This window comes from Primulina huaijiensis, chromosome 11 (genome assembly GCF_012295235.1).
Source record: "Primulina huaijiensis isolate GDHJ02 chromosome 11, ASM1229523v2, whole genome shotgun sequence".
In the NCBI taxonomy this organism is placed as follows: Eukaryota; Viridiplantae; Streptophyta; class Magnoliopsida; order Lamiales; family Gesneriaceae; genus Primulina; species Primulina huaijiensis.
The window spans coordinates 6,984,871-6,999,891 of record NC_133316.1 but is presented as its reverse complement, the minus strand read 5'-3'; the positions used below and the strand labels follow the sequence as shown (position 1 = coordinate 6,999,891).

At 36.7% G+C, this 15,021-nt stretch overlaps 1 protein-coding gene across 1 annotated transcript; it reads right to left on the bottom strand.

The window, feature by feature from the left end:
* Positions 1–11,184: 11,184 nt before the first annotated feature.
* On the bottom strand, positions 11,185–14,655 carry LOC140988647 (uncharacterized). The gene is made up of 3 exons (XM_073457681.1): positions 14,545–14,655; positions 14,323–14,390; positions 11,185–13,807 (listed from the first exon to the last, which is right to left on the bottom strand). Exon 3 carries the CDS (start codon positions 13,727–13,729, stop codon positions 11,480–11,482), a length of 2,250 nt encoding a protein of 749 aa, XP_073313782.1. The 5' UTR covers positions 13,730–13,807; positions 14,323–14,390; positions 14,545–14,655; the 3' UTR covers positions 11,185–11,479.
* Between the last annotated feature and the right edge of the window lie 366 nt (positions 14,656–15,021).

Here is a 15,021-nt window from a genome sequence, read left to right as displayed (position 1 = left end):
ACAAGAACACAGCTTTGATACCAGCTGTAACGAACCGTACTTTTACACTACTTAAAATTTGCAGAAAAATTAAAAATTTTCTTAAGTAAGTCGTGAACCTCCAAAATCCGAATAAAATGAACCGTACGTCACTAAAGTAGTTGCAACAAAAGTTCTAGAAATAAACTTTGACAAAAGTATTTGCCTAAAATCTCGTAACCAGTAGCTGAAATCAGAGTATTTGACATTTCATAAAAACTTAAAAACTTGGGCGGTCCTCGGGTCTAGCCTCCTGCTCAGTCCAAGCCTGCTCCTTGGTCCCCACCCCTAGTCTCATCCAAATCATCCTCACCTGCATCGATCAAGTCTAGTTAGTCTAAAGACTCAACACGTATAAACTGGAGAGTAGCAAGTACTACATAATAAAAGCACATGCATCTTCAAAATAGGACGTACATTCTAGAAACATGAACTTGAACTTGACAACATGAACGTACTTGGAACTTGAACATAATAGCATAACTAGACGTGCCATGGTCATAAAACTTTCGTAAACATACTTGCATCTTACATACTTGGGCATACATAACATAATTTTGCGTAGAGGCATGTTTTAAACCGTGTGGCCCATACATAAAATTGCCTGATCAGACTAAACCACAGTATTGGGCTGACAGGGAAGATCCGCTGCCACATACATGAGATCCCCGTTCATAATTTAACGGGTGAATTGGTCCCTGGTCATGCTTTACCGCTTTACAATCTTGATCTAAACCCGGTCATGCTTTACCGAAGTGGAGAGGTCCTCGACCACGTTCACCGACTTCCAAACCCGTTCATAGTTGGAGAGGTCCCCGGACACGTTATCCGGCTTCCAAACCCGTTCATAGTTTGGTCACAAAACATTTAGCTGAAAGAAGATCGGTTACGGTGCCCGAATGCACAACGGAAGTTAAAAAATCAAATTTTTGAAGGAAAATTTTCGGCCACCACATTTTTCAAGTGTAGCAAGTACAAAAACACAACTATGACATTCATAGGGTGTTGAGAAATCGTTACCTATCAATCACAATGTATTGATGATGACTCCAACCAAGTTGTAAACAACTTGGCTCTTGAAAGGATGAACTTCTACAAGCTTCCTTGTTCTTGTACTCCTTTATTCAAATTAGGTCCACCACTAACAAAGTAGAACCACTCTAATTTTGCACTAGAAAAATTAGAGTATTTTTCATTGAGAAGTGTAGGATTTCCTCAACAATTGAAGGACAAAAATTGGAGAGAAAAGGATGAGAATTTTCGGCCATATGGTGATGGGAGGAGAGAAGAATTCATTTTCTTGGTATATCAAAAAATAAAGTGAGCATGAAAGACACATGCCTTGTTAATTGAAAAATGTTGTCTCCCAACTCTTCACCTCCCCATGCATATTATATTATTTGGGCATGTAACATTTACAAAGTCCATGAACTTTTATTTTAAATATCTCAAACACATTTGAGACTATTTAAACTTGACTTGATTTTACTCAAGCCCACTAGTTAAATAATTATTTTCTATTGGGCTCTACAAGACCCAATAATATTTAGTTAATTCAACACTTGAATTAACTTAATTATTTGGACTCTAATAGACCCACTAGTGTTTAATTAATTCAACACTTGAATTAATTTAATTTAGTCCATAATAATGTTTATGAAAATCACAATTTTCAAATACATTATTTATTTGGCCAACTTTTAATTTAGGAACACTTCCATAAATTAAAAGTTACATTTCTCTCATAGAAGTCATACTTCTATTTTTTCTTACGCTTATAAACTCATTTATAAGCCGTTCAACACATTGAACTATTTTTCTTCTCAACGGGATCTAGAAAGTTAGCAATTGTGTGACCCTCAATGGTTCATTGATACAACTAGCCGTGGGTTCACATCTCCATGTGATTCGGACTAAACATGTCCTTATTTGAGCATACCCCAATTGCTCCATTCTTAATTATCAACTCCTTGATAATAAGAACGTCAGAACTCAAGTCTGATAGTACCCAACCAATCATGTTAAACGCCTAGCAGCATCGCTTACATGATTCCCTAGGTATTAAATGATAATACCTGCAAGAACCATTCTATTATGGTTAGCGTACAGTACGGTCCCTTCAACTCATATATCCCGACCGATTCGACAACCATTGGTATATCGAGAGTTGTCAATGAATCGATACTATGTGTCATGTCGTAGTTGCATCGATGGTGTAATCTATGAAACCCCTTTCATAATTACCACTATACTCTGATCAGAGATTTCAAACTACATACACATGAGATCACATAGGATATCCATACCCAAAGGTAAGCGGTGAATCCCCGACTACAATGCATCGACTCCTATATGTTTCGCCAAAACACCCAAACTTGCCACCTGATGACCCCATGAGAGTCGGTAAACAAGTCAAAGTGTAATTCTAGCACATAGAGTCTCAATGTTGTCCCGGGTCATAAGGACTAATGGTGTACAACCATAAACTAGGACTTTTCCACTCGATAAGTGAGAACCACTTGGAAANTTCTTTCTACTATTTGTATATTCAAGGACTTTATCTATGCAACTAGCATGTGTATACAGATAAAGAAGTGCCAAAACAATAATTTCAAATATTATTAAAATAAAGACTGTTTATACATAGAGTTTCATTGTGAACACTCGACCAACACTTGGCTCGACGTGCACCTACTCTAACATTAGCATACCTCAAAAGTTTAAAAATACTTTCTTTTTTTACGTCAACATACTTACTGGGCATTGAGGGATTCGTTGGATCTCGCTTGGGGCCACTGCTGCAACATACTAGCATGAGTTCAAACACTTATCTTTCATAGCTTAGACATAGATACTTGTGCTCACCACCGAAGTAAATAAATAGATTATGACTTGCTAGTTCGCTCGGGAGTTGATCTCGTTAAATCATCGTGCTAACCATGATCTTGAACCCCAAATCAAATCTTAAAGTGAAAATTAAAAATCATTCCCACAAATGAAGGTACACGGACCCCATACCCAGGTCCGGCTCCGGGTCCGTGTAGGTTCTGGAAAAACACAACGCAAAAGAAGGAAGGACACAGACCTAGTGTCAGGGTCCGTCGAAGGGTCCGTGTAGGCTCGGTTTGCTGACACTAAGAAGGAAACAAGGGCACGAACCCCGTGTAATGGTCCGGCCCCGGGTCCGTGTATCTGCATGAGGAAGGCACCAACAAGAAATCCCATGCTTGTTACTTATTCTCCCTAACCCAATCATTCCTACCGTGAACCGACACCTCGAGACCCATCCTACGATACTATAGCACTGACTAAAGCCTACAAATGCTCCAAAATAATGCCGTCCAACCTACGACGCAATAATAATACAAGAACATGAAATTTGACAACAATTCGATTCCTATGACTTCTACTTCAACCAAGTGCCTAACGACGCGAACCGAAACACCAATACTCATCCCAACAACATTCTCGACTAACCTAAACGCAGCAGCGATCACCCATCGATCCCCAACGAATCCTGCAACAATAAAACTACGAGAACACAATTTTCATAAAAGTCACAGTTTGAGCAGTCTCACGAAAACGATCATAACTCACTCGATTTTTATCCAAATATTTCAAATTTTATATCAAATCGAAGGTATCCAAAGTTATACAATTTTTATGTTAAAAGTTTTCTCAAAATCATGACCGAAAAATCGCAGCTTTCAAAAGAACATTAAATTTCGAGATTTTAGATCTGAAAACATTTCAAAATCGATCCAACATGTTTCTGCCCAAACCTTTCACATCATACATAGATTTGTACGCATAAAACAACGCAACACATACTATGACATGATCGACGCAAGAAAAAAAAAAGAATATACGTGCCTTTTGACGTTCAAAACTTATGATACGACGATACCGAAGCGGAAACGGTGCGAGGCTTGATCCGGAACGAATAGTGGCTCGTTTTCTCTTGAAGAAAACACAAAAAAACCTTGCTGGAATTTTAAAGGAAGGGGGCGGCTGCTGTTCTTTTCTAAGAACCCTATTATTTTCTCTCAAAGATATGAAATAAAAATGTGAATTGTGAATTGTGTGCTGAAATGTATGTGTGTGTGTAAATGTGTGTGTGCGTGAGTTTAGGTAAAATTTAGGGGAATAAAATTGGCTTAATTACACAATTAACAACTTAATTAAAATGCTAACATTCCCCTAACTTTAAATAAAATCTCCTAATTAAAATAAAATGCACAAGTTCTAAATCTTTAAAAGTTTTCAACTCATAAAATCACTAAATAAATAATTTAAGTTTTAAAATACTAACACTTCATAAATTAATTGAAATGCCCCACCCTTAACTTAAAATAAAATACCGCATTAAAATTTTACCAAAAATCGTCGCCGATCTTTTCCTCGATTCCGCCTCAAATAATCGCCTGAAACATGAAACTCGCAAAACATTTGACGTGCATCACAAAGCTTAAATAATTTAAAATAATGCATTTGGTTAAAGCATGCATCGCTAAAACTCATTTTAAATTAAATAAATGATTTGACAATTAAATAATGCATGAGTTTTACGTGTACGGATTTTGGGCTCTACAGAAGGAGTGTTCAACTGATGAAGAAGCCCAGCTAATCAGTTCAATTGAATGAGAGTTAAATCAGTTCAACTGACGAGTCAACTGATTTCACCAGCCCAACCGAAGATCAGTTCAGCTGACTAGTTCTGAGCGTCAGTTAAGAATCTTTCAGTTGTACATGAAGACAAACTCATTCAGTGGATTCTAGCTATACACAAAGGTACAAAGTAATTGTCCAGTGAAAGGACAATAATGGACGTTTCATCAGAGCATTAAAGACAGAACGTTTCAGAAGGCCAGTCGGAAAAAGTCGAGACACAAAGTCCAAGAAACGAATTCAAGATGCAACGGATACAATAATTGAGTCTCACTGTACGATCAATTTCTCGCCTATATAAAGAGAAGAAGTGGAGACGATGACACATACAGAACCAGAGAGTGTGATAAAAAGAAAGGGCATGCTAAATTCTTATCAGCTTTCAAGAAGCATTCAGCCCAGAGGGACACTTCAACGTGATATCAGCTTAGTTTAGAATCTCACTCCCCTCAGTGTGTGATAACACTTTTGTCCAGTTCTCACACATGAACACACACCACCACTCAAATACAGTCTTGCACAAACATGTTAAACTTGTGTATGTAGTCTTTCTCACATAGACGTTAAAGAAGTGTTAGCTGGAAGGTGCTGCCTTCAGTCTAGACTAGGAGTTTAGTTAGGCAGTAGGTAAGTCCTAAGCTAGGTGGGTTTGTACATGTAGTTGTATAAATCAAAGTCTTCTAGTGGATCCTACCCGAGGTGGTAGAAGGGGTGACGTAGGAGCAGTTGAAGTATCCGAACATCCATAAACATATCTTGTGTATTTAACTGATTAACTGCTGTTTCAAACTTACTTGATCAGTTAGAGCATTCGTCAGTTCAGTTCTTACCATAACTGAACTGATATATGCGACAACTGATCTCCTGCTTTTCAGTTATTCAGTTTACATAAGTTAAAATATTTTCTAATATAACAGTCTTCTTCACGAATGATTACTTCGAGTTTCTTCCGCTTGTTTTTAAACCAAACTCGATTTTGTTCATCAATGTCAACATTCTTAGAACACGAGCTATTGCAGCTCATTGGAGAATATTGTGTTTTAAATGCCTTCAAAGGCACCAGCACACGATCTTTCAATACTTTATATGTATATCCATGCAAGCTGCATAGATAAAGTCATTGAATATACAATAGGTAACATGAGGCCTGCAGCACAACATAAGATCTTGAAACTCATTAGAAAGTATATCATATATTCTAAACAGGTTCTTAGTCGAATCAGCTACTTAAAATAAGGACAAAGGTCGCTCGAGCTTCAGACTAGCATCTGTGATCTACACGCCATGTTACATTGACAAAGGCACGGAGATGTCCTAAAGCATCTACTACTCAATTTTCCTTAAAATATACTAGATTTTTTTTCCTACTTTAGCATTCGACTGAAAGTATACATAAATATATTTTAAATAATTTTTGCACCATTTAAAATAAATCGGCCAACTATTATTTGAAAATCCGAAAGAACGCATTTAATGCATAAAATCGTAAATCGTCAACCAACCTAACTAACATTATTTCCAAAAATAAACTTAACTCTAACATCCTCTCAAAAATCTCTCAAAAGCATCATAAGTCATAGAATCTTTAATATACTAGTAAATCATAGACATAATCATAATTTCGGAAAACTAGCGACGGTCATCGGGTTGTGTGCACCTTCAGTCCAGCTAGTTCAACCATCAAGTCATCCATCAATATCAACACCATGCTCACCTGCATCAATCACACCTAATGAATCTATTGTCTCAACAAACCTTAACCATGATAGCAAGTAATACATATACATCCACATGCAACGGTGAAAATACTTTTAAGAAAATAGCTTTTCATGATAGCAAGTAATACATATATATATCCACATACAACGATGAAAATACTTTTAAGAAAATAGCTTTTCATGAACGTAAACTTTAAACATTTTCCTTTCATCATATATTTTTTTTCATCATATACGCATATGTTTCCCTTTTTGTTGAATTCAGATCTTTAATTATGACTTTCGTATGAGCTATAGGTCGATAGATCAATCTACGTATTACCACAGTATCGGGCGGCGGGGACATCAGCGACCCTCTCACCCGTCAACTGAGTCTTGGCCTTACATATCATCGTATCATCGTACTAGTCACAATCAATTCACCACCTTCAACTTTTCATATTTCCATAACTTATAAAAATTCATGCATATATAAATAATTTTCTTTTAAACCAAGCATGCAACACGTCTTTTCGCATTAACGTTTCATCATAAAATTTCATAAATGTTTAAAATAAACATTTTAGCATATATCACAGCATTCAGGGCACTGTCAGGACGTCTAACAATTTTCAGGTGTAAAATGACTGTTTTGCCCCTTTATCCTTAGACCTGAAAACGACGACCCAAATCATTCCAAAATTAACATAACACCTTAAATACACCCATAAATATTTTTCAGGCGTAAACTTAAGCTCCTCGATTAATTTTCCAATTCGTATTTAGAACTTAGACTTACATCTCGGTTTTAACCCGAATTGGCTCGAAACTTAATCAAACTTTAAAAAACTTGAACCAAAGCTTAATAAAAACTAACCATACCATATACAACCCAAACCAAGCCCATTAAAGCTTTTGAACAACCTAGAACAGTTGCTGGAAAATTCTTCTCTAACATGACAAAACCCTAGCCTTCCTAACCATGCACCCTTCGTCCCTAGCCACCAACCAGCCCAACCAGACCCTACCTGACCATCCTAGGACCATGATCAAACCCTAAGGACCCTACTGGACCGAGCTTAAAAGACCTAGAAGCCACAGCCCCTAAACCTGTTCGGTCATGCCATGTGCGGCTCCCTACCCTCACGCGATCACACAAGCCTTCGAGCCAAGCCTCATGCGACCACCATAGGACCATCCTATTATTCCTTTAGGTCTCCTGTTCGTGCCTTAACAAAAGCTAAGGTTGTGCCCTTGTAGAAACACGAGTCGTGCCCTAGCATTACCTTAAACCCTAGGTTTTCGTTCATCCCTTCCCTAGCTCTTGTACAGCCCTTAGCCATGTCTCTTGGGACCCTTAAACCTACTGAATAACGTCCCTTATGATGCCCCTACCATGGCAGCCCCTTTTTGGAATGTTAACATAAGTTTTGGATCACAAAAACACAAGTTTTATACATGTATAGCCATAAAAACGAAAATATACCGTGTTTATCATTTTTTTTTTTTTGCATGAAAGCCTGTATGAAGCATATAATATAGTGTAAAAGATGAGTGAAGGAAGACTAAGGCATGTCTTTGCGTATTTCACGCAAGAAAAACAACTTGCGATGCGAGGGACGTTGACGAGGAGAAGACCTTGCTGAAATTATTCAAGCTTTTTCATGATTTCTCCTTCAAAACTTTCGTGTGTGCGTGTATCTAGGCTGATGAGGAGTCCTTGTGTGTGTTTGTGTGATGTGTGCATGAGTTATGAGGGTTTTTGGTGTGAGTTTGTTGGCTTATATTTTAATTAAAACACATGGTGCAAGATTAGACCCATTAACCTAGTATATTAGGCTCATTAAGCCCATTAGATAATATTTAAAATTGTTTTTTTAGAAAATTTTATGAAAACATTATCATAGTTCTCAAAACGTCCATATTTTCATCGAAAACTGATTGTCGGTTTAAAATACAACTTGGCGCGTAAAAATACCTTAAATACATTATTTTCGAAAATACCTATTAAAATATATCATATATTAAATAATTAATTAAAATAATCATTTAATAAAAATATTTTTCATTATATGGTCCCCGATCTCCGTTCTTCGATCGCATCTCAAGTAACTTTTAAAAACACATTTTTATGCATTCTAGTAGAAACTACATTTAGAACATGTAAACATGTCTACCATAATCAATTTATGCAATTAAAACAATTTAATTAAAATAAATAAGAAATTTGATAACTTGCATGTATGTGGTTCACGTGGACCTTCAAATTTTCGGGACGTTAAATGTTTATTCACACTGAAGGGTGATCATATGATGATGCACTGAACAACCCTCCCTCAAACTATCCAAGTTATCACTTATCGAGTGGAATAGTTCACAGTTATGGTTGTACACCATTAGTCCTTTGACCCAGGAAAATGTAGGGGCTATACATACTATCATGCACTTTGATCTGTTACCGACTCCTTTGAGGGTCATCAGATGGCGATGTTGGGTGTAGTTTCGAAATACGTAGGAGCAAATACATTGTAGTCGAGGATTCACCATTCGCCTACGGGTGAAGATATCATATGCGATATGATGAGTTAATAGTGCAAGGAGTATCTGGTTAGAGAAAGAAATGTGTATTAGGAAAAGATGTTTTCCTAATTGCAAATACCATGACACTATTAGTACTCAAAGATAAATCGCATCGTTATCGAATTCATATGCAACTCTCGATATACCAATGGTTGCAGATTCAATCGAGATATATTCGTTGAAGGGACCGTACTGTACGCTAACCATGACTAAAGGTTCTTGTAGGCACTATCAGTGATACTTAGGGGATCATATGGCGATGATACTAGACGCTCTTACCATGATCCGATGGGTGCAATCATAAATGAGTTCTTACATTCTTGATCAAGGAGTTGATAAAAAGAATGGGGTTAACTAGGGTAAACCCGAATAAGAATATATGTTATTTTCAATCACATAGAAATGTGAACTCACGGCTAGCTGTATCCCTGAACCATTGAGGGTCACACAAGTATCTGATTCTGTGTTCCCATTGAGATAGTCATATTTCAAGGAGTTGAAATTTGGCGACTATAGTTTGATGGATATCAAATAAGAAGCTTATAAAAAAGTTTATGAGATGATTCCATAGGATGGAAAAAATGGAAGTTAGCATGATTGCCAATTAAGGAAGGAGAGTGGAACTGTCTGTTTTGTGAAGGAGTTCAATAAAACTGACAGTTGCCAAATATGATAAAGTGAAAATTTTGATATTCGAAATTTTCATTATATGAACAAAACTTGTATCCTTGATACATGTGCGCTCTCAGATCGTCGATCGAGGTTATAATGTGTTAGAAATCATTTATTTAGTGAATTTGGAATTTACTAATTAAATGTTGATACTAGTAATGGTAACTACTAACATTTAAATATATTATTATAAATACATCATGTGTTATCAAAAGTTGACAAACACATAATATAATAAATAATAATAGTTTAATATAATGAAATTAGTAGAGTTTTAATACCACAAAGACTCTAAGTCCTTGTAGGAGAAGGACTCCTAATGAGATTAGGAGTCAATATCTATATATACACTATAAGGGGCTATAATTCCACACACCATAATTTGCATACGAAGCTTGCAAAATCCTCCCTTCCTACTCCTTGAAAGCTCTCGGCCACCACCATTGTTTTGAAGAGAAATTTCGGCCAAGAGCATCCTTCCACCGATGCGCCGCCGTCACTGCACTGTCTCAGGATTTTGGAAATTCGGAGACCTTTGTCTCAAAGCAAAATCGTTTGGAATTACTAGTGCAATCCAAGCGAAAGAATACAGCTTTTGATCGTGGATCTAATTAGGCGATCAAAGGAAGAGTCGTTCGTAGAGAATTACAAGAAGGACAATCTCTGCCTCGCACAGAATAGTTTGGAGTCCAGCATTTAATATGCGAAGATATAACTTTTAAACACCCTATGAATGAAAGTTTTAATTACACGACGCCCAAGCAAAAATTTTTAAACTTCTGCGGCGTCTTGGGTGCGAGAACATGATATCCCAATAATCAATTAACAAGATATTTTCGTAACGGTACATTATTATTGTTACATGTCATCTCATATTGAATTACTGCACAGATATATTATCGCTTGACTTGCTAGCTCGAGCCTATGTATATTTTAAGCGAATTGAGCTCAAATCTGATATTATTTAGCTCAACTTTGACCTACATAGATGTATAATTCAGTTCAGATTTTAAAAGTTTTGTTTAATGATAAAGAAAAAGAAAAAAGAAATGTGTGCGTTGGCGTACAGTATATCATCCTTCGAGAACGTGTCAACAAGCGTGTCAAAAATAGTAGATTATTAATCATTTTGAAGTTAAAAAAAAATTCAAAATCAAAATTTTTATATTACAATTTGTAAAACATTTTGTTTTAAAATAAATTAAACACGACAGATTTCTCATATTTAAGGAATAAATCAAAGATAACATCAGAAATAAGATGGTTAAATATTTTGAAATGAAAGTTACCATATCCCATATAAATATAATCGGATTTGCCCAACGGTTTTTCTCTAATTTATATTTCCACGTCAAGCTTCATTTGTTACATTTATAGGTAGGTACATCGAATTTCCAATTTTAATTCATATTTGAATTCTAGTGAAAGCCCCTCACAATTTTTAATACCAATGAAGACCAGAAAAGAGAACAAAGAGAGTGAAACACAACGAATAAATTTGAGAAATTCTACCACATTTCAGAAAAAAATGTCAAAAGTAGCACATAAACCACTATAATGAACGTGAAATAGGGAAATATAAAAAATCATTCTATAGAAACAGAAATCAAGTTACAAATTAAATTGCTGATAAGATGCATTAAAAAAACAAACTCCCTAAAGCATTAGGAGCAAGGATCAATATTAATCATTATACTTTCCCTCTCGGGAATAGTATCTAATCTTGTATATAAATCTGTACAGCTTGAATCTCTCAAAGCAAATAAATACCTTTGGAATCCAGTTTCTGCTTTGTTCGGCACTTCCATTTTCGTCGAGTCCGTATCTAGTTGGGGTCCTTAGATTCAATCAATCTGAAGGTGCTCAGCTACAGTTTGTGGAAGCCCCCCCACCAGAAGTCGTTCTTCCACGCACATTTTGTATGCTTCCTGAGGCTCATCAGTTACAGCGGAAACTAAGTTTTCAATTTGATTTAACCTTTTAGGTTTCACCAGATATTGTTGTTCATCTGATCTTTCAACGGGCATGTCCATCTGTGAAACACTTAGATTGTTGCAAACTTCGGATTCCCGTGGAAGAAGCTCATCTGGAATAGCAGCAGAGTCAAGATCCCAGCACCCCTCAGGCAAGTCGGTACCTTCAATTTTAAGGGAACAAGATGGCACTTGGTGTGAAAACCGTAACATTTCTCTCCTCGGAATGTATTGAATGGAATCATTATCTGGGTTCCTTTGATATACCGTATTAAATCGATCCAGTTTAATTAGAGGGGCTACCCAAACACCAAGTTCCTCAGAATAATCATCAAAAACCTCAACCATTTCATACTGATGCCTCACTTCATTTGGGGTTGTTCGGTCCCAAAATGGAGACCAGTTACGGTATACTGCCCAGATATCTCCTCTTCTTGGATAGATTCTCACACAACCTCCTCTACCAGCCTTCCGTTTTCTGAGAAGATGAGAGAAGATGTTCACTTGATCCACCATTTCCGAATTGAACACTCTGAAACTTCCACAAGATTTGGTAAACCCAGAGTCCAACCAGTTTACAGACCCAAATTCACTATCAGATCTTGAGTTCAAGTAGCTTATATAAATCTGAAATGGCTTCAAGGAGAGGACATCACGAATTAAACAATACAAGCGAGGCATACCATCTTCTTCATCATACAGGGCCCAGATCTGCTTTGGTTTAAAGCATTCCTCTGACCTGTCCTGGTCAAAATCATGGAAGTCCGAATCTGGAACTGTTATTGACATGGAAACAGTTCTCTTTGCTTCTGGTTGATGCATTGAACCAGTTGAACCTGAGACTTTAGCAGCCTCCAGCACATTTCTTTTCTCAGCCTCTGCGGCTGCTGATTCAGAAGCCACTCTCATCTCGTCTAGTTTCACACGAATTTCCTTCCTCGCAACGTCCATTAAAAATTGCCTCAAATCAAATGCAGGGGCCACTGAATAGCGTTTGCTAGATGTCTCCAATGTGGAGGAAAGCTTAGAAGTTTCCCTCAACCTTTCATTTTCATTTGCTAGTTTTGCTTCTAAAGCAAATTTTGTGCTCGTTTCTTCATGCCCATTGACAGATGTGCTTCCCAAATCCAATTTTCTCTTCTTGGAAGGTCTACCCCGCCTGGGTTTTAATACTTCATTGTCAACAGTATAACCCTTAGAGGACATATGACCAGTAGGCTTTAACTTCTGATCTCTTCCATTCGCCTTCGTTTTTTTCGCTTCCCCATCAGATTGATAGAAGACAAAGGAAGCTGGAGATAATCCATTATGATCAAAAACACTAACAGAGTTTGCAGATGAGCTACCCTGAAATGATATATTGGGGGAGACAAATTCAGGTCTATATCCTGTATGATGTCCTGAAGTCCCATTAAGGGCACCATCTGCGGAGGTAGTTGGAATATATTTAACCCCAGAGTTGTGATTTCCATGCCCAATCTCCGGCACACAAGGGTATGTGCAATATGGTAAAGAAACATCCACAGGAGCTAACCCAGTTTCAACAGCAATGAAGACACCACGGCAATTTTTACATGAAAGTCGCTTGTTCACATATTTCCTGAGATACTCATACTGAACATGACAGGAGGTACATACAGTCCAAAATGAATCGAGTCTACCATGGGAAGCTGAAGACTTGTAGAAGTTGTCATCAGCACCAGCCAATGAATTGTTCCTGGCAAACGAATTTCTCCGTTGATCATAAGATCTTCTGTTAACACTATCAGATAGAAGTGTCCACGCTTCGCAGACAAGTCTGAATGCTCCATCAGCTCCAACAGTTTTGTTCTTATCAGGATGGAGCAGCACCGCCAGCTTCTTATACTGTTTCTTTAATTTGGACTTGGTCGCAGTGACATCCATACCAAGAATTGAATAAAAATCCGGCTCTCCATTAGTTTTTGTTTCAGCAGCAAGGTAGACTCCAAATGTGGCAACCATTTGAGACATGCCCTCCAGTTCAGGACACAGCATTTGAGCTTTTAAACCATAACTTTTAGCACCCAACAAATCTTTCAGCATAAAATGCTTCTCAGCCGTTGCTTTAGCTCTAAGTGCTTCCTCTACGTTGGATTCCATCCCAATTTTGAGACTTGGAATTTAACTCAAACGCAACTTCTAGATAGAAAATTACAGGCTAGATAACAATCTGTTAACCTGTTACGTAAATTGTGGAAAACCAATCAAAGATCCCATCGTTCCACTCTTTGTGAAGACAACATGATTCTCAAGCAAAGTAAGTAAAATTCACAGATCCATGCAAAATAACTATCCTAAATTGGACAGACCAAAAGATTATCTAACCCGAAAATATACATTATTGTTCAGTTCGATTCTGGTTAAAAGGGATGTAGTTCATGCTGGCAGCGAAGTTCAACAAACCGTAAAAAGCAGCAAATTCTTGAACAGAGCCTAACAAATAACTAAACATAATTGCACTACGATCAATTCTCGTTAAAGTCTACCCTGGTCAAATCATTTCCAACAAAATTCAGTTTCGGTAGTAAAAATAAATAAATAAATCCAAAAAATTTCACCGTAACCCTTCCATTAACCACAGATCTAAGCCAAAACAAACCCCAGTAGCAGAACTAACTTAAAAAAACACATATTTCCACAATTATCAGCTCAAATTAATGAACCCAAAAAAGACGGAAAAAGCACAAACTCACCAAAATTGAATCACGGCGGGAAATAATCCAGATTAAATATGTATCGATCCCCAAAATTAGCTTCAGATCTAGGAAAATTTCACGGTTAGATCCGACAAAGTAAATCTACCGTACAGTTAGTAGCTAATTATACCACCAGTAAATTTAAAAAGGAAAGTAAAAATGAAAAACAAGAAGCCTCGTATGTAGTTAAGTGTAAAGTAGTTGAGAAGCAGAAATCACCCGGAGCTCCATTTCCCGGCGGCCGACGGCGGAGACGGCGAGCAGGAAAAAAATAAAAAAAAAAAAAAAAAATTAGAATAATACTGTTGAGAGTTTATTTAAAGTAGAAATAGCAGTACAACTATACACAACAGTTAATATTATATATACACGAGTTTTTTTTATAATTAATTTAAAAATTTAAAAATATTTCAAAAATAATTCAAAACAAAATTACTTTAATCCGCACAAATGAAGCACGGATTAGAGTGACGTTGAAACGTCCTGCCCTTTTTATTGCTTTTGAAACATCAAACAACTAGCATTTTTAGAAATCAATGAAATCGTCTACTGTTTTACAAACCCTAAAAACCAATAATTTGAAAAGAATAGCACATGCTAAACCTCTCAAAAATATTTCAAAAAGCATAAATAAATAGTCTTAAAATCTTTAATCATAAATCATGTTTCATAAGTCATAAGTGCGAAAATAAGTAG

What these genes read in the sequence shown, in the direction of transcription:
- LOC140988647 (XM_073457681.1), bottom strand. Translation starts at nt 13,729, where the DNA reads ATGGAATCCAACGTAGAGGAAGCACTTAGAGCTAAAGCAACGGCTGAG.